Source organism: Semicossyphus pulcher, unplaced genomic scaffold (assembly GCF_022749685.1).
Source record: "Semicossyphus pulcher isolate SPU_LCO1_2020_fin unplaced genomic scaffold, fSemPul1.0.p SCAF_1, whole genome shotgun sequence".
In the NCBI taxonomy this organism is placed as follows: domain Eukaryota; kingdom Metazoa; phylum Chordata; class Actinopteri; order Labriformes; family Labridae; genus Semicossyphus; species Semicossyphus pulcher.
This window is the reverse complement of record NW_027211603.1, coordinates 19,940,147-19,967,683: the sequence shown is the minus strand read 5'-3', so window position 1 is coordinate 19,967,683 and position 27,537 is coordinate 19,940,147. Positions and strand designations below refer to the sequence as shown.

At 39.1% G+C, this 27,537-nt stretch overlaps 1 protein-coding gene across 2 annotated transcripts; it reads left to right on the top strand.

Moving 5' to 3' along the window:
• Positions 1 to 43: 43 nt before the first annotated feature.
• Positions 44 to 27,324, top strand: nptnb (neuroplastin b). 2 transcript variants are annotated; one of them, XM_069686819.1, is made up of 9 exons: positions 44 to 573; positions 12,254 to 12,601; positions 17,078 to 17,252; positions 18,265 to 18,359; positions 21,390 to 21,523; positions 21,667 to 21,940; positions 25,953 to 25,974; positions 26,052 to 26,125; positions 26,218 to 27,324. In XM_069686819.1, exons 1-8 carry the CDS (start codon positions 498 to 500, stop codon positions 26,110 to 26,112), a joined length of 1,185 nt encoding a protein of 394 aa, XP_069542920.1. In that variant the 5' UTR covers positions 44 to 497; the 3' UTR covers positions 26,113 to 26,125; positions 26,218 to 27,324. The 2 variants fall into 2 exon arrangements, with proteins under 2 accessions (XP_069542920.1, XP_069542997.1); XM_069686896.1 differs by lacking the exon at positions 12,254 to 12,601 and having other exon boundaries at positions 49 to 573.
• Positions 27,325 to 27,537: the final 213 nt, after the last annotated feature.

The following is a 27,537-nucleotide window of genomic DNA, read 5'->3' as shown; positions in this document are numbered from 1 at the left end:
CGCGCAGCTTGTCGTTGCTGCCGTTGGTGTCCTACCAGCATCTGTTCCTCTTTTTTGGAGCAGACTTATGTTTCGGCTACATCAGCTCCCATCGGGAATCATTTGTGCGCTACTTTCATTTTAATCACCGCACCGTTACCGCGAGAGCGTAAATGCGCATCGCTCTGCGCATCTTTGAATCTTCAGAACTACACCGTGGACAATCTCCCTGACATCCAAAGACCTCTCCTCCGCAATCCGACGAGGCTTCTTCACCGCCTATGGCCGCACATCGGCATCCCTGAGCCGCTGGCCTCGTCCCGGACCTTTCACCCACCGCTGTCCTCAAAGGCTCTCACTGTCAGGAAGACAACATTTTTTTCATCATCCTCGGCTGACTATTTTTTAAGAACCCGGTGCTATGCTGGGCCCATCTCTTTAGATCTTGTGATTAAAACACGATCTCTCCTCCCACATTCGTCCGACCGACACCCTGGTACTCTCGTCGAGCCCCGACGATGCATCCTAACGCAGTGATGCTGGCGGTGGTCCTTCTGGGGAACTTGATGCTGCCCTTCGTCTCGGCGCAAAACGGTAAGAAAGCAGATGTGACCGTGGCATGATTGTCAACAGCGCAATGAGGGAAAGTGACTTGACTTGTGTGAAGACGCCCGAGCGTGAAATGTTTCCAAGGAGGATTTGGAGTCTGACTGCGTGAAAGCTACTACTACAGTTTCACGCATCCCGACAACAAGGCCAGAGTTAGACATCAACAAATCAGATTGAGAAACTGACCGCAGGATGGAACTGTTAACTGAGAAACCAGACCGTGCTGTGACATTTTTGCAAGGTTATTTACTGTCAACTGAGTGTAGTGTAGGTGTGTCTGTGACAGGAATAACTGACACTTTCAGGGAACTCGTACATGTTGCCTAATGTTTTAAAATAGACACTGAACGGATTTTATAGGGTAAAAACTGTGGGTTAAACCGTCATTAAATTAGTTCTGAATGTTTACTCATAGCCTGTGGTGGCCTCAGGGTGCCAGTGTGCAGTCAGTTTAGTTAAAGGCGGTTGGGTAGCACAGTGTGTCAAGCAAGACTAACCTGCTCTACTTGCTGATCTAGTAACATATAATCAACAAACAGGCTAAAGGCTTGCCCAGTGAGTGCTGTAAATACTGTAAACACAAGGCCATCTGCATCACACTTACAGGGCCTATGCACCCACTGTAACGACAAAGCTAGTCCCCTATTACAACACATCTCCTGTCCCACAGCTTCCATGCATCTTCAAATACATGGACAAATTACATCCTTATTACCTTTATTGATGATCATGTTTGTGCACCAGATGTTGCTTCTTTCTACGCATACAAAAAAATGACTTGGTTGCAGAGGACGTCTGTTTGTTACTTTAATTTTCAAAAGTTCACCGTGCATTAATCATAAAAAACTGACATGATGTGGTTTAAGTAAATGTCAGCAACATGCTGTTGGGTGTTCCAGGCTGTCCTCCTCTGAAACAGCATGTCCTGACTTCAAATTCTGTTGAATCACATCAGCCAGAGGGACACGCATATCAGCAGCCATATACCAAATGAAAGGGGAATCTTTTGACTCTTTGTTTTTTTGTAGTCTTTAAAATATATTCTCAATTGGTCCCTTTAACAACCGTGACATGATTTCAAGGTATTGCCGCTTTTATATACAAACAGTATCGATCTATGTCAGTATTTTATTGCTATTTAAGAAGCTTCCGTACGCACCTGTCAAGGCCACTGTGTTTACAAGCCAATCTTACCAACATGATCAAATGTTTTAGTGAAAATAAGGCAGAGAAGTACTGTGCATACTTATAATGCTTGATGCTTAATGTCCACCTCCTCTTCCCTGTGGGATAATTGAACACCCACCATGCAGGACTTAATAAGACATGTATTTTGATGAAAGGAGAAGGAGGTTGTAAAAACCTCACTTCAGCACTCTTTTACCTTTTAAGGGTTTATTTCTGCATATCTCAAGACTTAAAAATGCAATACATTGGAACTATTTTTCCGTAATACCAGTTAAACACAATATGCAGAAGTGAAACACAACAAGTAATATGCAGATCATTTACAAGAAAGCAAATAGGAACCTTACACCTTCTGCATGTGAGGAAAGAAACTAAAACACCACAGCAGTTACATAACCGAATATTATCACTTGAATTCTTTATTTTGTCTTAGTTAATTTGGCCAAGGTGCCTGAAGTGTGTGCGCACACATGGAGGCATTCTGTGATCTTGCTATCTGGAAAATCAAATACCCAATAAGCTCTCTATTGTTCGATAAAGCTCAAGCAAAGGCATTCCAAACACTTCCTGTGGTCTTTGCCCAGTGTTAGTGCCCACTCACTGAGGCCCAGTTCACACCACAGAAACACACACACACACCCACTGACAGACGCGCACACATAGAGCCAGGGGTCAGTGGGAGACAGACTGGTGCCATCCAGTCACTAAATGTGTTCGTGCTTTATCTGTTTCATGTAGTAATCCTTAATTCATGCTAATCCACAGACACCCTACATTCATTACAGCTTTGATCACAGTTACATGAAGCTACAGTTCGTTTTTAACACAGCCGCTTATATTCTGATATGTGCTCACATTGCATGCACCCGAAAGCCATTTCATTTCCCTCACAGTTCAGATTTAGGGTAATCGGCGCTCCTTATGCAATCTGAGATTTTCCTGTGATATTACAGAGTTCAGGCAGCGCTGTGTGCAGAATAATAATTATAAGTGCATGAGATGTAATCACTGTATGTGGGAAGCAGAGGGAATTCATACCATTTCCCCTTCATGTTCAGGGAAAAGTAGGCCTACTATAGGTGGCCACTTTCTGCGACAGATATTCAGAGGACTGTAAATAGCATCCGTCCATTCTGCCTCGTTTCTATTTTTACCTCCGAGACACAGCGCAGAGAACTGTGGCTTTAAGGTCCTTTTGTGAAAGTGAATTCATTAACTCTTAATGGACGGCCTCCTTGTGCACAGCTGCGCTGCCTTCTAAAGGCTCGCTAGGTGGCTGTGTGAACTATTTAAGCAGAGAGATGATGCGATCTTTATGCAAAGACAATAAGGAGCTGTTGAGAAGGTGGCTGGGGCTGACCTGAGGAAGTGCATTTGTGTCTTACATAATTTCCCCCTGCGAAACATGTTGCCTGCTCCTGCTGCCAACTGTGTTGTTGTATTTGCGCTGCCTGTGTAAATCAAAACACTCGCATCATGTCAGGACAACCTTTGGGATAATTTTCTGAGGTCATTACTGCCATTTTAAGAAATAACCGCTTGATACATGCATTTTCTTTCTTGTAACTGGTAACAACACCTTAAGCAGTTGCTTAAGACTGAGCACACACAACTGTAAAGACTGTTTCTTGTTAAGGTTACACAATCACAGTATAATAGCATGATGTAGAGCAAGCCTGCCCACGCATTTTCGCAATATGTACTGCAATTACAACATGCTCTTTTCTCAATATAGGTTTTATCTTCTTTAGCTCGCTAGTGCATTACATTGGCAGAGGCTAACATTGCATTTTATGATAAGCATTTACAGCTACATACCATCCGATCAATAGGCCTACATGATGCAGCAGCATGCCCATTATCATGTTTCTGTCCGGACTCTGGACAAAGGTTCATTTGTAAGTCTGGAAAATATGCAGTAGGACCCAAGCCAGCTCTTACAATGAGTCATGCCTCCCCACTGTGAAATCTGATATGGACTGCAATGATTGGGAGAAACATCACACTCTATAAAAACACACTGCAGGTATATACACTGATGCACAACTCATAAGGTGAGCAAATATTGGTTTAATATAGGGATATGTCCAGGGAAAGTTTTGCTGAGTTAGCATGCATGCTGTGTCTTGTTCCTGTTTCACATTCATACAGTTACACACATTCACAGCTGGAAATCCCCCAATTCAGCCACAACCCTGTAGTACAGGCTGTTCAGCTGGGACAACTCATGTTAAGTGTGCAGCTCTCAGACAAAATACTCAGAGGTTGCTTTTATGTATAACTGGGCTGACTAATCCCATTGGCCAGAGTATTTTATAATGACCTAAAAGAAATAAATGCTGCGATTCAGAGTCATTTGAGTTGACGAATGATAATAATTGTAAGTATCTTCGAGTTTCAGGAAAAGCATTCCTGCAGAAAAAAAATTACAAGCTGAAGAGACACTCCAGGAGATGGGATTCGTCTAATTTTAGATTTCTCTTGTTATTTCAAAAGATGAGAGTCAAAGTCCCGTGGTGCATCTGTCTCTGTGCTTCTCTGGCTTTACATCAAATCATTTGAATTCCCTTGTTTTGACCCCTGCAAGAGAAATAGGAAGCACTCCCTGGTTGTGATTAGAGGATGGGATTAGAGCATTTCTACCCCAGCACAGGGGGTTATTGGGATTTTAAATCTCATTAAACTGTTGCCTCTCTTCTGTGATCTGAATGACAGACTCAAGTATTATCAGTGGAAAAGGAGATTGTGGCCCAAAGTCTTTCTGAATTTCATCTTTGCAAATAATGGATATGTTTTGCTCCATCGCAGTGACATCAGATTATCAGAGTGATAAAGTCATGGAGGAAAACTATAAGCGCTCTGTCATCAGTGCGTATAGGGCCATACATCACAGCCTCTCTGTCACACGTTTAGCGGCACAATACCTATCACAACTACAGTATCAGTATCACATCTAAATTAAGTTGTTACCATTTCTTGACTTAAAAACATTTAATAGGATTTTTCCCATATGCTTTGCCACTATATTCAATTTGATGTTGGGGCAGAAAACTGCCTTTTTGAACGTATAACAGATGTTGCGCATGCGAGAAGAAAAACTATGACGTATAATTTACATTCATGCATGTAATATATTCATCATTTTAAACATTTAGAACAATTCATTCATGTATTTCTTGGGAAAGTGCTTTTGGGAATCAATTTGCAGTGTATGTTTCAGCTGCAAAAGAGCTACCACTTTAACACAAGTATCTACCTGACTCAGTGTACTGAGTTATCATTTGGCTTCTGGGTTTGATTTTCCAGCAACGAAGCTTGTAAATGCTGCCTTTTTTCACTGTTAAACCTGTTTTGTGTGTCAACAAACAAAAAAACAAACTGAAGACTGTAAACAAAGAAATCAGCTCAGGTGCTGCAAGTCAAACATGTAAATAGTTTCAGAGGGATTATTTTCACACTTTACAGAAATGAAAAGAAATCACTGGATGTTTGGTAGGCAAGAAATTCCTTGATTTAAAAGGTTGGCTAGAATGTGAAGTAGATACTAATTATACTATATACTATATTGAAACTGTTGCTAACCACAGGTAGATAAAAAGAGAGGAAAAAGGCTGAAGGAAAAACAAACTACATCAATCTAAAACACTTAGCTCAGATATACATATTATGATAAAATATCAAAGTATTGTGACTGAAATAGACACCCATATTACGTTCACACGGTCGTTCTCACTTCTGCCAGATTTGACCTTTTCTCACAAATGCGTGGGTGTGCGCATACTGTGCTGACTGACAACTCCCTGACACACCTTACCTCTTTGTGGCACCGTTTAGGGCAGGAAAGGTTACTCCTTTTTCATTGTTTTAGGTATGTGACTTTGACACCCTCTCATCAAAAAATGACAGTGAATTCAACAAGCTGGTCCTTTAAGTTTTTTTTCCCCAAAATCTGTCAGTAATTTAAATCCAAATTGGTCAATTTTGTTAAAGTAAAACAAACCAAAAAAGTGACAAACACATACAATGTGATGTGCAATGCTGGTTGTAGTATTGTAACTTATATCGCAACCAGTGGTGTACTCAGGAGGAGGGCAGTGGGGGCAATCGTCCCACTTGGTGCCCCCATGTTTGAAAAAATGCCGTGAAAGTGCCCTCATGGATGCCCCTGTAGTAGATAAAAATGTGCCCTCTCAGGTGCCCTTCCAATGGATACAATTTAATTGGGTGCCCTTCCAGTGGATAACTGATACATGTTGGAAAAATAGTTAGCCTCCGCACCTACTACGTGTGAGACAATGTGCCCTCATGGGCTGCTTATAGTTGACCCTAGTTGCCCCTGATGTTGTTTCGCATCATAACTTTCTGCGCACTAGTGCCCCATGGCATACAACTGGTGCCGATTTTTTTTATTCTTTTACCCCTGCCCCTCAAACAGCCTGAGTCCGCCACTGACCGCAACTGCTACCAATGTCCAACTCCTATCACATTGAGTTAAATATATTAACATCGAATCAATCAACACAAATATGATCTATTATGTCACACAAATAACCTGTCAAAGCACACATGACTGTCAAGGTACCATGCAGGTAAAAGAAAGCTTCACCCACACCCACAAACTCAAACACTCACAAACACTGTACAGCAAATAACCAGTTCAGTGTCCCCCTGGGGGTTTCCTACTCGCTGCTTTCTCTGACTGTTGTGGGATGCGGATGGGGATCCAGGTTGTAGGAAGGCAGCTGACTCACTCTCAGGCTGCATGGTGGTGGTGTGTGGCTTGCTGTCAGTCCTCAGGGGAGCTCTCCTCTCTACCTCCATCAGTGGAGTATGTAGGCTGTAATGACTGTGACTTCCATGCAGCCTTAGACAGAGCTTGTCACAGAAAACTACAGGTTATTTTTAATACCATTGTGCACATGTCATTTGGGAGTAAAGTGAGCTAAAGCGTGCAAGTAAGAAATGGCACCGTGAAGGACTTCATTATTTTGAATTTGTGTAGAACCATCAAGTCATATAAACGTTTGACCCCCTCGGTTAGATTGCATAGCAGTCACCGTAGCAAATAAACCTCTGCATGCATCAAATTGAAGCTTTTAGCCTTATTTGGATTCAAATACAGAGGAACACCATGTCTCTTCGTTCTGTGAAGCTCTAATTTGTTTAACTAATATATTTGGAGATTGCTGCATTAAGTGAAGTCCTGTTTTAATGTGACACTGACTGCAAGAAACAACCACCACAGCTAGCTCTGCTTAGCTATTATTTGGTGTGTATTTATTGGTGTAGGTCTTAGAAATTTGCAAAGACAACATAACATGTAACATACCTTATAACTACAGCAGCTAGAGGGGAGGATTAATTGGATCATAATCTCCCAATGTTAGCTTCGCAAGCTGACCAGTAAGCTGACTTTAGCTACTAAGCAAATGGAAATACACCGCTGGCCATTTAATTTTGCTAGTAGGGACAAGATACCCAGTTTTCTGTGCAAAGCATAGATTTTAGATGGAGTAAACAATTGTTGTCGGTCCAATCTACTTCATGCTGTACTTCCCCTTATTGTAAAAGTCCCTATAGCTATAACTAAAAATTGCAGCTTTTAGAATACATGTTTTTTTTAGTCCATGAGCCCCGTCAGTTCCAGAATTCAAGATTTCCCCCTATATACGCAGCATACACACAGACATTTACTGTGCATTACAAGCAACATTAACTTTGCCATGTGCCACTAAGTCTCCAGTGGCCAGTCTTGCTGCTGTTGCCTGCAGGCACTGCTGCAAAACTGTAAAATTTAGGGAATATCATAAACCACAGATGGTACCATCGGCCTACTTTACGTGGCTTTCGATGTAGACAGCACTTAGCAATAAGGGACATCCGGCTTAGACCTCCTTTTCTGTTAGCTGGTCATTGCTTACAGTTCGACTAACTTGTCTTTTTTTTCTCAGTTAACTGACATTTAAGTGTTGTGGTTTCCTTCCTATAGACCATCAAAGTATGGTTATCATACCTGGAAAATCGACCAATTTCCTATGAGTCAAGTATCATTAGGGTTTCTTTATTCTATGTACAACATTGAATTAGAGCCTGGCTAAGAAATCTAAGTATGACTGATTATAACCAGCTGGGTTGTATTACTTCTTTAGTTCATATTTTTTGGCTATATATTGGCTATATAGACAATATCATGTTTGTGCTGTGTTTTTTTTTTGGTGGGGGGGTTGGAGCTTGTGGTTCCCAAGATAGCCGGACAGACAGTAGTGACTACCAAGAAAGACTTGAGACTGGGTTCCAGAGTTAAATGAAGCATCACTGAGCATCAGTTTATCAACAAATCCAGCTCAATTCAGGACTAATCAATTCAAGTATCTCTAACAGCAACATCATCACAATATCGATTTCCAACTCAGCGCCAAGCGGTTAAATACAAAATGTTAACTTTAATATTTGGCAATTAAAAATCAAGTAGTTACGCTCTATTAAGCACCAAATTTGGTATCACATCATTAAACTAAAGTGTTCCATCAATGCAAAATAGTTATTAGCAATTAGCAGTGAGGCTGCCGCAGGCAGCTTTCACAGAGGACACCAGCACTAACAACTTTGATTTGATTGCTGAGTGTACAATATTTTATTTAAGGCTAAATCATATGCTGTGGTTCAAAACACTACTATGGATAAGAAAGGTAAATCTAAAGCAAATCTATCTTTATCTGTAACGAACAAATCCAGAAACTAAGGAACGAAGACTTCATTGGCAAAAAGAGATGAGCCTAGTGACAACATTTGTTTATACTACCTTTAAATACAGGAGGCTCACAAGAAAGCTGTTTTTGCTTTCTATATGTGATCAAATCATAAAGCACATACAAGCATTTAAATCTTACCTTTGAAACTGTATAAAAGCCATATCTATCTTTTGATCAGGAACAAGGCACACAATTCATGCTTTAGACAGGTGCAATTATGCGTTACACCTAGACTACCTACAGCTACCCTTGCATGGTGGCTTACCCGCTAAAGTTGTTAGCTGCACACAAGTTCTTGGTGTCATGAATGTTTCATTCACAAAATTATAGTTTTTCCGTGTCTGTGATGAAGTGTCGTAGATGTTTAGATATCAACATTTAAACTGTAGAGAAAGGTGTAAAATGGCTTTTAAGATGCCAATATGACAGATCCACAGATCACTGCCTCAGTGTATCTTTGCCAATAATAGAAAATAGACGTGATGCTTGAATCTGTAAACGATGCAAGTCTGCTGCCATGAGCATTGCTACCTCATTGATGAGATCTGTCCACCATCCATTGCTCCTTTTTTTTTTTGTCACTTCTGGTCTCCCAGCACGCCTTTGAAATAAACAGCACCGGCTGGCTGCTTTGTGTTTTGTTTTCACTCCAAGTATAAGCTTCTTGTTTAAACAACACATGAATTGGTCTGCACATTGGCCGAGTGTTGTCTGTAGTTTGTTCTGTGTGCGTTTCTCCACAGAGCCTCCCTGAGCCTGAATTTAAATTAACTCATCTGTTCCTTTTCATGATTTAATTTGCCATCACCTTGGAGGACATTCATTACTTTGTTTAAGCAGATACTATACTGTGATTATGAGAACTTATGCATGGCTGACCATCGTTATCTGTGCCACGTGCACAGCCTTTTTTTATCCTCATACCCTGAACCACAGTTAAGAATGCCATAGTAAATGTTCTGTCAAATTGAAATATTGCTTTAACAGTGTAGGCGGATAGGCTTGGATTCACCCTCTGGGATTATGGTGAGCTTGATGGGCCCAGATGTTTCCAGAGAAAAGAAACAAATGCTAATTACTCTGCATATCTCTAGGCAAAACACATAGAAACACAAGTAGTAAGCGCTAGATATCCCCTGTCACATCTCCTAGCAAGAACACTGCGATTTTTATTAATATATTTTTTGATAAATTGTGTTCACAATTACTCTTTGCAGCCATCTCACTTGATTTATGTGGCTGTTAGTCACAACCGGGTGTTGGGCAACACACTTGTTGCCATGGTACTAAGTTAAATTTATGTATTAAGATTTAAATATTTTTGGCTGTACTTTGCCAGTTTGAGTCAAGAAAGCAGAGAATAGTGTTGAGCTTTGCAAACACTGTGCCTTATAGTTTTATAGAAAAGCACTACATAAGCCAAACACACCTTGTGAATAGTATTTATTTTTACCTGGAAGATTAAGTTTTAAATTATTCAAATGAAATGTCGCTGGCCTCATTGTGGGGGTGATCTGAATAGCACAGTTGTTTACCCGGCTTCCTCAGGCTTCCACAGGCTTATCTGTTCATGTGCTTATGATACATTACTTTGAGCAGGGCAGACAGATCTGAGAGGGCCTGTAAGCTGTTGTATTTAGACACAACACACAGTCTAACACTCAAGAGACCACAGGCTCTTTGTTCCATTTCCTCTACAGCAATTCAGGGCAGAGTTAAGGCAGTTTTTTCTAATATATTTAAACACATGTGGTATACAGCTGACAGGCTGCAGGGGCGGCAGAGAACAGCGTCTGTGATTCAGGTGATTTGTCATTAGATGAGGTTCATTAAGGCTGGCAGTGCACTGTGTACTGGGCTAAGTACTGATGTGAAACAGGGTCATGAATCAGACATACACACAGCATGGTGCACTCGCAGTTGTGGTAATAATGCATATGGATCCTATTTCATTATTAATTCCAGTGCATTTTAGATCTGGAATGTGTTTCCTATTTAAAATGGCAGCAAGGTATTTTAAAAAATGGGGTCCCCTTCATCCAACTCCATAAGATTGAATGCCAGTAGTGTGATGTGTTGGGGATATGGGTGCATAATCAGGCTCCATGTGTTACTCGAGGGAAGTAATTTGACCTTGAAACCACAAATGAACTGTGAGTGAATCTAAAATGTCAGTCATTCAGTGTTTATGTAGAGGCTTTTTTAACTATCCTGTCCCACTGTGACCATATGAGAATTCTGAACACCCGCTTTGAAAGTCTGGCTTATCCAAAATGACAGCTGGCTGACCTAATTTCTGGCATTGCCAGCAAGAGCTGATATGGATGAAGAGATTAGGTTTATATGTACATACATACGCACATACGTACATACATACAGGTAGATCTATTTATGGCAATTTCAGGCTTTGTGAAAAACCTTTACCATCAGGATTGCTGTATATTTTCAACAGTATTCTTTTTTTTCCCCCCGATTTAAATATATGTATTATCAAACCAAAGATTGCAGACTTTTTAAACCAACGTGTGTATTGTGATTCAGTATGTTTTAGATATAAGTGTTATACAAAGATATTCTTTCAGGATCCCCACACACCTCCCACAGTCCAATGACATGTAGGTTTTGTGACACCTGTGACTCTAAATTGCCCGTAGGTGTTAATTTTGAGTGATGATGTGTTAGCCTTGTGACAGGCACGTCAAAGGTGTACCCAACATTGTCGTCCATGTGTGCTGGGAGAGGGTCCAGATCCCTGTGATCCTGATCAGGAAAATAGGATTTCAAAAATGGGTTATGTATCTTAGGACTTTGGTGTAGAATAATAAAAATGTCTGGAAATTTGTACACAAATTTGTACGATTTGCCAAAAACTCCAACTCATTTTCAAGAATCTATTCATGAGATATTCTTCCAACTAATAGACTTTCTAACATCTTTGGTGGTGGGAAATAACCTGATAGTTTTTATGACTGATGACACTCACTATACTCAGTGGTCACCATATTTGTACCTCTTTTAATTTCAGCAGGTTTAATGACTCACAAGTGACATTCATTGCTCTGACAGGGTGGTGTCAGGGAGAATTCATCTCAAGGGGTAAATTTCCAAGCCACTGATTCTGACAAATTACATGATTTTCAATGCAGTTTTCTTATTCATGACCGATAAATGTAGTGTTCATGTCAACAGGGTCAAGTAGCAGTGGTGCCACTGATTGTTGCATTTCAGTGAGTGTAGAAAAGCATGTGATTGGTCACCCGCTTGACAAGGCTCTCCGGTAAACAAACCTTTAAGACTTCTCTTCTTCACTATATATTTGCTGTTATATGACAATTTTAAGGTATGGTGTATATTATGTGTGCTGGATTCAATGTACTATAACAGACGTATCCACTGTTTTCTAAAGCATAAGCACAGTATTGGAATATTACGCTGTGCTCATCTCCAAGGTTGATATGTAAGGAAGAAAGAATCAAGAGAAAAGACTTGGGACTGGTTGACTGTGACTGACAGCTTTATGGCCTTGGCGGGCCAGGGATTCTTGACGTTCAATGGACAATCATTAACCTTTGGCTTTTCCATCTATCAATGATTTAAGGCTTGCTTCTTTTTCTTTTGCCATCCTCTTCTGTTTCTATATACTCTGATCCTATTTAATTTCCTTCTCCATCCCTGGGCCTTTCTTCATCTTCTTACTGCTATCTCGATACGCTTTTCCTCTCCAGCTGGGTTTGTGAAGTCGCCCATGTCTGAGACTAAGCTCACGGGGGACACCTTTGAGCTGTACTGCGACGTGGTCGGTAACCCCACACCAGAGATCCAGTGGTGGTATGCTGAGATCAACCGAGCTGACTCCTTCAAGCAGCTGTGGGACGGAGCCCGCAAGCGCCGGGTATCCATCAACACGGCCTACGGCACCAATGGGGTCAGTGTGCTCGGCATCACACGCCTCACACTGGAGGACTCTGGGACCTATGAGTGTCGAGCCAGCAACGACCCAAGGCGTAATGACCTCCGACAAAACCCTGCCATCACCTGGATCCGCGCCCAGGCCACCATTTCGGTGCTACAGAGTGAGTGGTCTATGTCCCGTAGTACCTAGATGGTGAACAACAACTATAATCCCCTGTTCCACCCACTCCAGCCCGTAAAAACCTCTCAAGAGCCCACCCTTACCACAGTGAGCACTGGCCAGACAAAAATTAATCAGAAATATTCTAATTTTAGAATATTTGAACAAATATTCCAATTATCTAAGTAATTGATGCTCGTGGTTTCCGTTTGTTCTTTGTTTTAAACCCCCTTCCTATTCCAAAATCCCTTGAGCATCTTGTTGTGAATGACCACAAACCCAGAAACTTTCAAGTCTCTATCTACATTTTCCTCTTTCCGCCCACACCAAAACTTTTGTTCTTAATGTCTCATGTGTCCTTGCAAAATATTCTGCTCATTATCTTTTCTCTGTATCCTAATTTCACCCATTTCCTATTCCTGGATTTATTTGTGATACTTACTCCCTTAACACTATGTTGTGTCTCTTGCATTGCGTGGAATGTTTTATTTACTTCAAAGCCCTGCCTGCTAAAAGTCAGCGGAAACCTAGTGGTGCTTTGAAGTAATATTGCTTTTGATTTGGCTTTCTAACTCTGGGCACAGCGTAAATGGGACTGTAAGAAGACACAAGGAGAGATCCGTAAGATGTAAAAGAGTGATTCCTGCTGTCAACTCCCTTTTGATAAAAGCACATATTTTCTGCTTTTAAATTTGTGTGGTAATCCAGTAAAGGATAAGACCACGTGAGGACCACGAGTGTCTCATTTCTGGTGCAGATGAGACAGATTTCACTCCTGCAAAACAGTCTCTCTGGACTTGCCTTTGCACTGTGTAACCTTGTGCCTTCTCAGCCATTCGGCGTGTGAGTGTGAATCAGTAATGACATTATATCTTTCAACCCTCTGCTCTATGCACACAAACATTCAAACAAACTGAATTTCAACTGGACCCTTGTAATCTATACATGCTTCAGCGCTCTGCCCACTGGAGCACAGGGAGATGTGGAATGTTGTTAGTCATAGTGAAGCTCTCTGAGAAGCTTAGAGGAGTTTGATCCTTTCTGGCTCTTCTGATTTGACCAACAAATTATATTTCTGTGTAAGCACTATGTGATTAGGTTTACATTTGAAGAAGTGCAAAGGACAGGAGCTGTTTACTTCTCATGTTTACTTGCTTCCGACTTTGCTGCCACAGTGTAGTTTAAAAAACCGGCAATCACGTCCTCACTAAATATTCTGTCATTACTGAGGTAAAACAATGTTCTTCCCATATACATGTAATATCCAAGTTCTTACATGTATATAACAGGCTATACATAATAGCCAATGTATATGAATGTATAGTTTGTAGCTGAGGAAACATGCTGAAGTTTGACTGTCTTGTTTTGGCCTTATGCTTAGTTTAGTTTGTGAATGTGAATCCCTCCAAATAAATATCCCCGGAATTATTTATGTATCCGTTAATTCCCATTGCAAAGGTTTTTAATTAATACTTTTTGAAAATTGGGTTATACAGTTAATGCAATTTTAAAGTTTAACCTCAACTTTAACTTAACATCAACAATGCATGCATGCATGAATAAAATATATTTATATCTCTAATCTTTATTTTTTAACATGTAATTTCTACATGTGTATAAAGTGATACACTATCTAAGCTCTAAACTAAATCTAAACTTTGAGTATGAAACTCAAACATTGTAGGAATGGTTAGACCTTTTGTGAAAAAGGCTAATTTGCTTAGCTTTTATTTAGATAAGACCATTTATACAACTATTCTTTTAATATGGTAAATATGACAGCCATCGCTGGTTAGCTTAGCATAGCATAAAGACTGGAAACACACAGAGTAAGCTAGCCTAGCTCTGGCTAAAAGTAAAAATGGCCATCTCTAAAGCTCATTAATTGACAAGTCATATCTTGTTTGTTAAATCTCTTTACAGGGGGATATGTGTATGATTATTTCAAAGCCAGGCAGCCTGTTTTCCATTGTATTCAGCATTTATCTTTTTATCTTCTCATCTAAATCCAAGCAAGAAAACAAAAAAGCATATTTTCCAAAATGTTACACTATTGCTTTACAAAGTGGGCTGTGGTAATTTGTTATTCATCTAAATTACAATTGCATTCAAAAGGTCACAAGTTTTAATGTTAGAGCAGGACAGAAACAGGGACTCATTTATACAAATATGCCTAATTTAATGAGTGTGCTTGAAGCTCAGAAGTTTCCATGAACTTAGTTTTTTTTTTAGCTGTATTGAAATGGCTTTTGGAATTTCATTTGAACATACAAATGGACATCAAAGAAGGGGATTTGGTGGTTTCCAAGCTTTGTGTATTTGATCTTTTATTTTTTCCAGCATGAAAAACATTTTGCCTTTGGATTTAATTGTGGCCAAAATGAATACAAACTTAAAACAGCTGGTCTTTGTGAAAACATAAAATCTTTTCCAGTCATGTTTCAAGCCTACAATTGGTAAATGTTTCATACTTAAATACATAGATTTTGTATGTGGTATCACTTAAAGTAATTAAATAGATCTCAATAGATTTTGAGTACAGACAAGTAAGCACTTTAGTGCCAAATTGTCATGATCATACGTGCAATTGTACTTTTTGAATTGCATAGTTCTTTAAATGTGTTTTATTCTAAAGTAAAACATTTATATAAAAGTGCATATCATTATCAAAAGTGATTGTTTCTAAGCATTTAGCTCAACCATGTACCTAAGGTGGCCTACGATTCACTCTGTGCCAGAGCAGTTATTGGGACATGGCTGTGGGGATCCACCTTTTCAAATTTTTTTTTTTTTAAATTTTAATTTTAATTTCGGTTCATTTTCAATAGACAAAACAAAATACAAAGATAGAAAATAAAAGCACCATTAAAATTTTTAACCGAAAGGGTGTAGGCAGAAGCTAAAGCTTATATTTTCAAATGCAATTTGCTACAATATCATGATTTGAGGCCTGCCGTGCCTTTAACAATGCTATAATGCTCCCCTAAATAAAGCCCCTGCCAAGTTGGTTATTATGTCTCAGCTACTTAGTTTAACTGATTTAATACAACTTGGCAAAATATAGCAGCATGCAGCGCCACAAAAACAAAACTGGCACTTAAATAAGCACCAGATGATGTGAAGATGAAAAAAACATATTTGTGCTGAAAAATGAAACACAAAAAGAATATCTGACAGTTAATTGGAGACATTATCAATGTAAATACAACATTGTATCAGAGCACAGAAAAGAGGAAAGGGGGGATTAGGTTTCACTACATCTTGAGTCATTTACAGCAGTTTTATATTCAGTTACACTCTACACACTATGGCGATACATTATTCAGCAGTGACCACATTTTAGGTTGTGACAAGGTGTCCTACAAACAACCTTCTGGTTAAATTGCCCGTGGTCCACTGTGCCGTGTTTGCTAAATGTTAATTTATGTACCTCATGTTGTGTGGGTATGCATGTCTCAAAGATACTATTAATAGTCTGTGTAGTTCTGCTTAGTAGGGGAGAGAGAGATGTCAGGGGGGAGGGGAGAGATATCCCTTTAGCCACTCAGTATACACAATTGCATGAAGAAGGTGCCATGAATGCTAAAAAAAGTCACATTTAGTGTCAGTAGCCCTGCTTTCCCCTCTCCTCCCTTTTGCTTTCCTAGTGGCCTCGTAGCAGCCAGTAGTAGGATTTTGATGCGTCTCCTCTCTGCTCCTCCCCTCGGGGGCTCTATCGTTGCCATGGTTGGCCCGCCCTGGAGGAGGAGGAGGAGAAGAAGGAGAGGGGGGCAGGGCGGAGAGGCCTTCCTGCTCACAACTCAAGGCAGAGCAAAGGGCGGCTCACTCTCAGATGACACCTCCTGCTTCCCTGAACGTCCTTGAGAAATGGAGCCTGGTATTTTTTTTTAGTAGACAGTGTGCTTAGCAATTTAGAGAACAAAGTAATTTAGGTAGTCATTCAACAGTAATTTAAAATGTCAAAGACTGTTCAGTGTTATGTAAATCTTCAGCCCAGATCTGCAAATACATTATAATAACTGTTGTTAACAGCTACATTATATCCTTTATCAGTCAAATATCCTCATGGAGACTGAGTGACTGTTTGAGTATAATCAATCAAATTAATATTTGATATATTTCTTGTATTTGTCTTAACATCAGATTTTTATAACAGTTTCTCTTGGAATGACATTTAGGTGTACTACTGTCAGACAAATTAATCATTACGTTTCATTCAAATCATTTAAATGTGTTTGTTAAATTAAAAACTATTATTTAACTTTAAAGGTAAATGGTGGATACAAGGCATTCCAGCTGTTTCATGTACTTATTGTGTCTTTTATTTGTTATATCCTGTCTTCCCTTCATACACACCCTCCTACAGAGATTATATAAAAACAGCATACAGCCTACAGCTACTACAACAGTGAAGGAAGCATTTAAACGGCATTGAGCCCCAGTTCTGTGATAAGGTTTGACTGTCTCTGTCTTGCAGAACCAAAGATCAATTCCTCTGATCAGATCATCCTGTCAGCGGACAGCTCTAGCAAACCACTAACCCTGCAGTGTAACCTCACCACTGCACTGACTCCACACAAGGAGAGCTTCTGGATGAAGAACGGACAGGAGATCCCCAACACACGGACAGAGCATAGGAACACGATATACAGGTGACAAACAGCTCCGTCTTAACACAGTGTCGCCAACATTTTCTATTCTACAATAAATATTCAATCTATATGTCTTGTGCATTTTCCATTCACATGGGAGCGACTTCAAAGCTATACTGTAACTACAGTCAATGTATTTGCTTTGCTTGTGGGTTGTATGCTCTATTAGTGACGCATCTTTTAATTGCAACAAGCATATGATACTTAAAGTGCCTTGTTTTTGTGGTTGACATTGCAAAAATTCCTTTGTACAGAATTAGTTCACATAGCACATTTCATTACGTTGTGCTGCTGGGTTCACTAGCAAGCCACTATAAATATCAAAGTCCACTTTATTAGTAGAGTGTGCTCTCTTTATAAGTAGAAGAGCATGGTTTTTTTTTAGTCATAGGAATATACTAAAGTCATTGTGTTTGATGCAGAGCTTGTTAAGAACACTGTTAGATTTGGTATCCTATTCATCTTAAATATCTCCAGGCCACCATTGATTGAGTTAATGCTAAGCTAACTGCTGGCCTTTTCATCCATTTAATTCTTTAAAAAATGATGCAGCATATCACTGCCTTAAGCCAAATTTACCTTTGTATCCAATTAGATAAAAAACGACCATAGCCTAAGGTACCAACTAGTCGTTAGTTCCTGCTGTCACACAGTATAAGCATTGGAGCACAAAGTTACTGTCACCCCCACAGACATACCACAGACTCTCCCTAGCCACAAGATAAGACCAATTGGTCACTTCCTTGTCACATTACATCAGTGATACTCTGAAGATTACAGCTAAAATGCCTGTGGTGCCCTTTCCTGCAGAATCCAGAGCTGCTGTTCCGTAATATAACAGCATTATGCCAGCGTTTTGTCTCCCGTGGCCTTGCACGCCCCTCGAGCTTTCACTGCTGTAGTCCATACTAATTACTAGAGTTAAACTGAAATTAGTTGACTTTATTTACTTGACTACTTTCAGTGTAAGTGACTGGTAAATTTAGGTTGTGTTTTCTGTGTTTTGTTGTAGAATCACTAAACCACGGGCAGATGACTCTGGGGAATACATGTGTGTTTACACATTTACCATGGCACCAAATGCAAATGCAACAATTGAAGTAAAAGGTAAGATTCCTATGTGACAGTTATTAAACCATTGTTAAACGTATCACACAAATGTCACTGTTCAAAAATGCCAATGTATAACAATTGATTTTCACCATGATGAATTGAAAGTCTTAAATAAGGCACAGCTTTAATTTGAGATTTTACAATGTCATCTGTGATTTTCTACTGAGAGATGGAGAGATAAAGGTGTCCTAGAAATGTTAACCACCTAAAGCTGTGTGAAGAGAGTCCTTGTTGACAAAGATGTTTGAGATCATCCAGTGCAGCGCTGATGACAGGGCAATCCGGGGGCTGTTGTCACTCTTGGCTTTCACTGAAACAACAGTCTAGTAAAATAGACAGGCACGGCACATGTTCACCAAAACGTGCAAACACAAAGCCCATTCAGAGGCATCCTTAAGAGCAGCTATACTCCTTTAAACACTAGATTAAACTGATCATTTACGAATCCTAAATTAGTTTTTATTTCATAAAATAATCATAAGAAAACTGACCAGAGAAATACTATGTTGGTTTCATTCAAGCTGACAGCCAAGCCATCAACTTGAATAAGGAATCTTCTCTGACAAAGGGCAAGTGAAACCCTGTTCAAGAGAAGCTTGCCCGTGTGTAGTGCTTAAGCCAATTTGCTGTGGCATGGCTGTGGTGCATACTGAGCATGCCCTGCCTCTTATTCCACGCCTGTCTTAAAGCACTGCCTGATTGCATAACAAGGGTGATGACCGTGTGTGCAATGCTTTCACTGGATTGTGAGAGGATGGGACTCATCGCCATTCAAACTGAAGTGTCCCAGCCATCACTAGACTGCAGGCCTATGACTGTTGAGGCTTGCTATCTGTCCCCTGGAGAAAGGAGCCAGTCTTTTAACTAAACTGATGATGCATGACTTTGTCCTTTAAAGAGGCCTACATTATATGATTGAAACATTTAAAGAAGAGAATATTTTGGCATCACGGGTGGAAACCATTGCTGGACCTAAACGAAACATTTTCTTTAGTGCTTAAGCGCTCTTCTGATTTTCTAGAGGTGTTTGAGATCTTTTGTGACCCAGGTAGCAAGCCCACTGTTATGCTAGCCAGCTTTGCAATGCGCTTCTGGCAGCAGTTCACTGAGATCCCTCGCCTACAGTGTCCTTGGCACACTCATCCTTGCAGGACTCAGCTCAGAGGCAACAGATGGAGGGTTCTGTGATGTTGTAGGATTAAGGCTCTGAATCCAGTCCCCGCCATCTCTGTGGCAGGCAGTGGACTTTATTGTCTGTGATACTAAGCTTACCACAGATACATATTTGGGTGCCTCCTATTTCTCAAATTTTATCAAATATACAGCTAATGTCGCTATGATTTCTTTTTAAACAGACACTTACTCCTTCAGAGTTTACTAAATTTTGTCCAAGTTTATACAATTTTACACAAATTAGCAAAACCAAAAATATGTGGCTATATACAAGTAATGAAGTCTCTTTAGCATCTCATGTCGTGAGATTTTTTCTATTCTTTCTGGCAGCTTTGACCTTGCTCCTCCTCACACACATGTCCCTCACAATTTCATGTGTCACTTTACCTCCTTCTAGCGCAGCCAGATAAGTAATCATGGTAAGCACAGTCAGGAGTGTGAAATGGAGGTTTCTGCCCGTTTTAGCACCACTCTGAGGGCTGTCTCTGCGCTGTCAGTCACTGACATAATACAGACGCGATAAGCACAAACGAGCTTGGCCACGCCCCTGCTCAGGGAGCACGTGTGCACCATAATTAGAGCTGGGTGATGTCACCGAAGAGCTCAGACCCCTCCTGCTCCATTATCCATGCGCAGCTGAAAAATGCTCACTCCAGGCCTCTCCCTTATCCTGCTTAATTGCATGGAAGGAATTATTGTAATTTTGAGGATTAGTGGAAAAGAAGGAACAGTTATCTTCTTGATGCTGTGCAGAGCTACAGAGTGTCTGTCTCACCTTTGGGGGAGACTCTGTTCATTTGATGGATCAGTCTGACTTGGCATCTGTTGCAGTGCTTCATGACATATGCCTGAATTTATTAAATTCATGCTGCATTTTTATTATCACTTTATTCATTAATCAGGGCCAATTCACACTGGTTTCCTTTGACTCAATATCTCTTTTGTGGAATTCACAGTGGACTTATTTTGAATGGGAACATCTGGAAGCTCACATAACATACTGATCCCCCTCTCCCATGACCTCATTATGTATTGTACAGAAATGCTTTATGCTTCCCGGAGTATTAGTCCCCATCTCGGGGGTTTGGTGGTGGGGGTGGACATGCTCGCAAAATAACTGCACAGCCAAATAGAGCTGTTCTTGTGAGCTGTAGTCCACCCCTACTTTTAGGCGATTTAGGTTCTGACATGGTGAAACGCGATTATGTTGTCTTTAATCTCAGCTGAACAGAAATCGTCTACAGACCAATAACTAATATCTATCAGCAGAAAAAAAGAAAATACCACTTTATCTTAAAACATGACTAAGTTACTGTGTAAGCATTTAACACAGTTTCAGCCCCCATGAAGATTTGACAGCTCCCTTATGTCAGACTTTTTGGAGCTGTAGTTTGGAAACACAATAATAAGTGTAAAATAATAATAAGCAGAAAAACCCTTAGAATACAAACTAAATTCCCCACATATTGTGTTTAAGCAGCAGCCTTAGTGTGAGCCACTAAGTAGAGTACTGACACGGCTAAAACTCAATGATGCAATGTGATACGTTTCATTTTTGGAAATATCTGAAAGGGCTCATTAACTATCCTTCTCCTTGACTGCAATAGCTTCAAGTTATGGGGAATTCAAAGGAAACCAAGCAGCTTCAGTGAATCAACCCTGCTGTAGAGACTCTTAATTACACTCCTCTCACAGACATCAGAATAACACATACTATTACTATAGTCAGAAGAGCCAATCATGCTTCCCTTATTCATGCCATCTGTTAGGACTTGCAATGGTTCCTTTGTGTGTCTTACTTCTGCCAACTCAGCTAATGATCAACTTTATTTATTTATTTTACCTTTACAGCAAAACCTGATATCACTCACCACAAACGGAGTGAAAATAAAAACGAGGGGGAAGATGCGATGATGTACTGCAAGTCTGTGGGTTACCCACATCCCACCTGGACATGGCGTAAAGTGGACGGTACATCCTATACGGTATGAGTAAATATAAGTATATAAATAACTATAAAAACTGAGAGAAAGAGAGATATACAAGTACTATAGGTAGATAAAAGAGAAGGCATGCTATGAAACTACATCAGATTAAGAAGCTTCAACATGTCTTCTTTGTGTTTCAGGACATTGACAACTCCACTGGACGCTTCTTCATCACTAACAGAGACAACTACACAGAGCTCAACGTAATCAACCTGGATATAAAAACAGATCCTGGAGTATACCAATGCAATGCCAGTAACGTGATTGGAAACACTGCTGAGACCACTATACTGCGGGTGCGCAGCAATCTTGCACCACTTTGGCCTTTCCTGGGTGTGCTGGCAGAAATCATAATCCTAGTAGTCATCATCGTTGTGTACGAGAAACGCAAGAAGCCAGACGACTTCATTGATGGTAAGAACACTTTTTTCTGAGGGTATTAGTGGGCACTAGATTTTACAATGTTTAAGTTCAAACTACAACAGTGCAATGTCTGATCTTTTCTATTAAGGTATTAAAATATTTTTCAACAACAACTAACCTTTTCAAGACCAGGCAATTTGTGTGCTATTGTAATGGCAATGGTAGCAGCACACTTGTTTCCATGTAATAGCAACATGTAGCCCACTTTATAACTTGATTGGTTACTATTTTTTCCCTCCCCCTCTTTCCCAAATGGCAACATTATCTTAATCGGTGGTAAGTGAGAGATCCTGCATGGTTTTGGAGATTATTTTTCTTTCCGTCAGTTTGTATGTTTTTACGAGCCTACAGTCCATCCAAAAACATTATAATCTTTTCTGAGATATTAACACAGAAAATTAGGTTCATTAAAATGAAAGAAAACTTGTTTTCATTAATTTCCTTTTCCATTATCTTGAACCCATAATGTCCAACATGTTTTCACAGGTGGTATGTTTTGATTTCACTTTGTGTTTCTCAACTGATCCTTAATGAAAAAAAGCAAGTCTGGAGACAAAAATATTCTTTTTTTAAAAAAAGGTTGCAAAAAACAGACAGCTGATGAAAATTCCTTGTTAAATCGTTTGATTGTATATGTTTAAATCCAAACGAGCATGCCTTAATTCAGTTTCACAATGATTTGGTATGTGTGGTCCTTGCTTGCTGATTACAGCCTTTCAATCATTCTTTAATTATTTGACATATAATTTGGCACTGAGGAGCAAATAGCCACTGTGCAGCTTATATTGGCCAAAGCATGATTATAAAAAATAGTTTTATTTACATAGTGTTGCTGAATTTTATGAAACCGCTAGCATATCCAAGTAGTACAGTGATGACTTTAAAGTATTAAATAATATTGCATGAAAAAGCTGCCCTTACTCTTCCCTTTCTGTGCGGAGATATTCAAGCAGGCACACTGAATAGATGGGCAGGTAGACCGATCAAGGCTAGACACAAGGTTGTAAACAACCTAAAACACTGTATTTATGGGGTGCTGGATTAGCTCAGTTGGTAGAGCAGTCGCCCAATGTACAGAGGCTACAGTCCTTGTTGTACTGTCTGCTGGTCATTTAGTGCATGTCATCCCCTACTCTTCTCCCCACATTTCCTGTCTCTCTTCAGCTGTCCTATAAATAAAGGCTAAAATAAAAAAAAAAACTAACAAAAAAAAACAGTATTTCACTATCAGGACCATCCCAAACAAACTGGTACTAAGAGAAAAAGATATATTTTTTTAGTTGAGCCGTGTATCCCCTACGCGAGATCAAGTTTTCCATTTAAAAAATAAATAGCTTGTCCTTTAAGACACAGTCAAAATCCCAAGATAAGAATATGACAAGATCAAAATGTCAAGAAAGCCTAAAGGCATATCCAGCAGTCAACATAGGTTTTGTCTGACCTCTACTCGTGGCTTTGTCTCCTTTTCATTTTGGAATAAAACATGAACACACGTGACGCAAGATACAAAACCACAATAGTGACGCAGCTAATGATGAATGAATCACTCAAGGTGGGCAACAGTTGTACAGCATAGTATAATACAGAGTAAACAAATAGAGCTTTAGGTTGCATCCTGCTTTTCATTTGCTCAGTGCAAATAGGAAAACATTTACTCAGTCTAAATAAAAAATAACATTTACTCAGTCTAAATGGAAAAAACGTTAGGAGTTCAACAGATGTAAAGCTGTTTGTCTTCAATTCTTCCTCTTATTTCAGCCTGTAGAGCACACTAAGGGTTAATGTGACTATAATAATAGTATTATATAAACCAATATGATAAATAATACTTATCAGTTAATGGCATCCAAAGTGGTGTTTATCAAACTTCACAATATACCTATTAACCATTTAATTTTAGTATAAACGTTAATTGCAATAAGTTAATATTAACATTGTAACTAATGATTAAAATGGATTCTTATTTTTTATTTTATTCAAACGACAATAGTTAACCATATTACATAACTGATTTAAAATAGTTTGTTACATGATAATCGCACAAAAAATACAAACTAACCAAATGAAAATACAATATTGGCCTACATTATCTGCTGCAAACACACAGACAAAACAAACTCAAGTAATCTCCGTGCATGGATGGCCTCTAGTTTGGTTTCATCTACTGGAAAAATGAAGCGATTAAGGTGGATTATATTTTCCATGTTTGTGCCATTCAAATCAGGCATGAGGACTCCCTGCTCACGCTGCACAGCCTCTCTAAAATCTCCTTTTAGCATCCCGTATTCCCGGAGGTTTTTGCCCCTGTCTGCGTGCATTATGAATTCTGGTCTCTTGATGGCTTAGCTGTTTGAACACTTTTATTCTTCACAGCCAAGGGCTCTGAGGCAGAAGCTGACATTTCTATCCTGTGTTTGAAAACCAGATGCTAAAATGACAGATTTTGTTGTGTGATAATTAGTTAAATACCAGCTCGCTTTATGTAATAACACATTTTAAGCTCAAAGATTGCAGCCTCATACTGTATTTTTTAAGTTATATAAACAGCTTACTGTAGGCAATGAAATCAGACTTGACACAGTACTATGATTATTATCAATGTTCAACTGTCAACCCCCGCACAGAACAAATCTGTTATGTGCTATCAATGCCATTATAGTACACACAGCTTTTGTGGTATTCAGATATGAGGTGTAAAAACAGTGGGAAATGTTGACAGATGTTCTTCCTACAAGTGATCACAGAACCATTTGTTTTGTCTAACATTATTATTAACTGCCATAATCTGCTCCACATTAATGCCATGGAATGCTGCTAATGCTGCTTACCTCAGACTTATGACTGCATGGAAAACTTCTCACTGTGACTGGTTACTTACCTGTTGACACATTTTCATCTTTATTCAAACACCATGTCAACCCCAAGGCTGTTGATTTTTGGACTAACTTGTCACTCACTTCAACAATATTCACAAGTTCCTTTTCCTGCAGTGTTTCTTACTGTTGCATTGTAATGTATGTTGCTGTTGCACTGCTGTATGGTGAGAAAGTTTTATACTAAGGTCTAACCGAGAAAATGATCACGTACAAATGTAGAATATAATTAACTTTATATAAATAATATGAATGGAATTAGCTTTGAATAAATAGATATTAGCTAATATGTAGTAGAGAGACTTAAAAGAATGTCTACATGCTGACAGAAAGCTTTGAAGAGAGTCATGTTTCTCTGCCAAGTCAGTCACAGTATCACACCCAAGTACAAGGCTCATTCAGAGCCATTATAAAATTACTGAGTATAATTAAAAGATGGCTTTAAGTGAGCCATCTGTAACCCTCCTACACATATGCTCAGTTGAAATGAACGGGAACCCCATGAGAATCAGAAGGCATGGGAGGTTAAGTTTACAATGCTAGGTGTTAAAGATGTGGTTATGTTAGAGACTGTACCACATGGTTTTATTTCGCTTTCTACTACAAATAGACACTACAAACCATTTTCACAAAAAAAAAAAAAACATGCAATTTTTTTTTTAAGAGAGAAAAAAGGATTTTAACTAACTTCAAAGGAGCCTTAAATATCAAAACCCTTTTTTATTGCAAGAAGCTACTAAATTCACACTCCTGTGTTTGCTTAGTTTGTTTGTCAGACACAATGCTTGAGCATACAAAGCTGTTATGCAGCAGACTCTCATGTCTGTGATGTCAGAGCTTCCCACCAGTGCACGACTATGCCACACCAGAATTCAAAGCAATCTGTGCTCTAAGCTGCATCATCATAAAATATTAATAATCACTGTAACCCTCTAACCTCTAATGGTTAACTAAGACTGTCTGGGTAAAAAGGAAAAAAAGTGAACACCGTCAGCAAAGTAGAGAGATATTATTTGCAGTTAATGTGCTGACACATGCAACTAAAGTGTTTTTTCTTTATCTTTATCTCATATTTGACTTCTGTGTTCTGTTTTTGTTCTGTTTTGTCCTCTACTCTTCTCACGCTAAAGATGATGAACCAGTTGGACCAATGTAAGTATTTTCTTACTTCTTCTTCTTCAAATTGAATTATTTTTCCCTTAAGGTCACTAAAACTACTCCTTTCCTAGGAAAACAAATTCAACAAACAACCACAAGGACAAAAACATTCGCCAGAGGAATACAAAATAAGCAATTTTCTCAAGTAAGACACTGTTGTAGGGGATGGGGGCTAAATATAGAACTCTCTGGGAGGATTATCCATAGTCACGCCTTCTCTTGATTTTCTCTTCACAGACGAGATGGCTAAACTGCGTTTTTTGGACTACAAGAAGGTGTCAGAGGTGGATGCAGCTCCAGGCAGTTTAAAAAAAGCACATCTTGTCTCATTTTATGAGAAACAATATCAGCATAACACTGGCAACAAAAAGAACATAATGGCTGTCTTAAGCATGCCTTATTCAGTCTTAACGTGGAGATTTCAGGATGACGAATAATGACTAAAACCACCGCAGAGGTGTACACATTTTTAATGTGCTGTTTGTGTCTCCTTTATTGATTTCATCATATCCTCAAATGAGGTGATCCCTTTTGTATTACATATCATGTACAATGCATGCAAGATGATTACGCAATAGGATACTCAGAATAGACATTTTCTGTTGTTATCCCTCGTGTGGCTTTTTTTGCATCTAAAATGACCTATGTTTTTTATGGAGTCATCCCTATTTAATATATATATATGTATATACATATACATATATATGTATAGTTAGTTTTATTCTTGAAAATTTGTACAGCATATCATGGTCAGTTAAGGTATGTTTGATTTTGTGAAGCCCACTTTTAACAGAACTTTTATTGTGAAGCAAGGGCTTCAAAGACTGGCAGTATTTCAATTTAATTGAGAGTAATTACAGAAAATGACTACTGTGTGTTTATCTATCTAAACAACAATGATATGTGTATTATTTTTCTTTCTTTCCAGAGTAACTTAGGTGTCTTGTATATGTTGAAGTATGAGTGTTCAAATGATAGGAAATCTGTAAAAAAAAATAATATTTTTTTTATATTTCCCTATTTCATTTATTGATTTTTATTTTTTATTTTTCCTCTCTAACTGTATAGCATGGCTATAATCCTATGCAATATGTATTCTTAAATAGATATATGGAGGGCAGTTTGTTTTACTCAGTGAAGCTTTAATATTGTGGGAATCACTTGGAAGCGGGCATAGCAAAATTCACTGCTGTAGCTGCATGACTCCTGTTTCAATACAATGTATCCATGTGTGTTGAGGTGGAAATGGACCTGCATTAAGGTGGGAACAGAGGGACCAGAGTATATAGCCACGATCAAACATATGAGTGAGACCAATATTTTTTTTCTGAATAAAAAGTTTGAAATTCTTTTCTGTTTGAGAAGGTTTCTTTTTTCCCGCATATTCTTCCTCTAACAGCATAAATTGCTCTTTGGGCTCCATACCATAACAGCTAATGTGTAACAACAACACTTAAAAATACATTAGCAGCACAGAAACAAACACTCCACCACCACCAGGCTCTGCCTACACAAGCTGTATAAGAAAGAACACAATGCACTGACTTGACCTTTTCG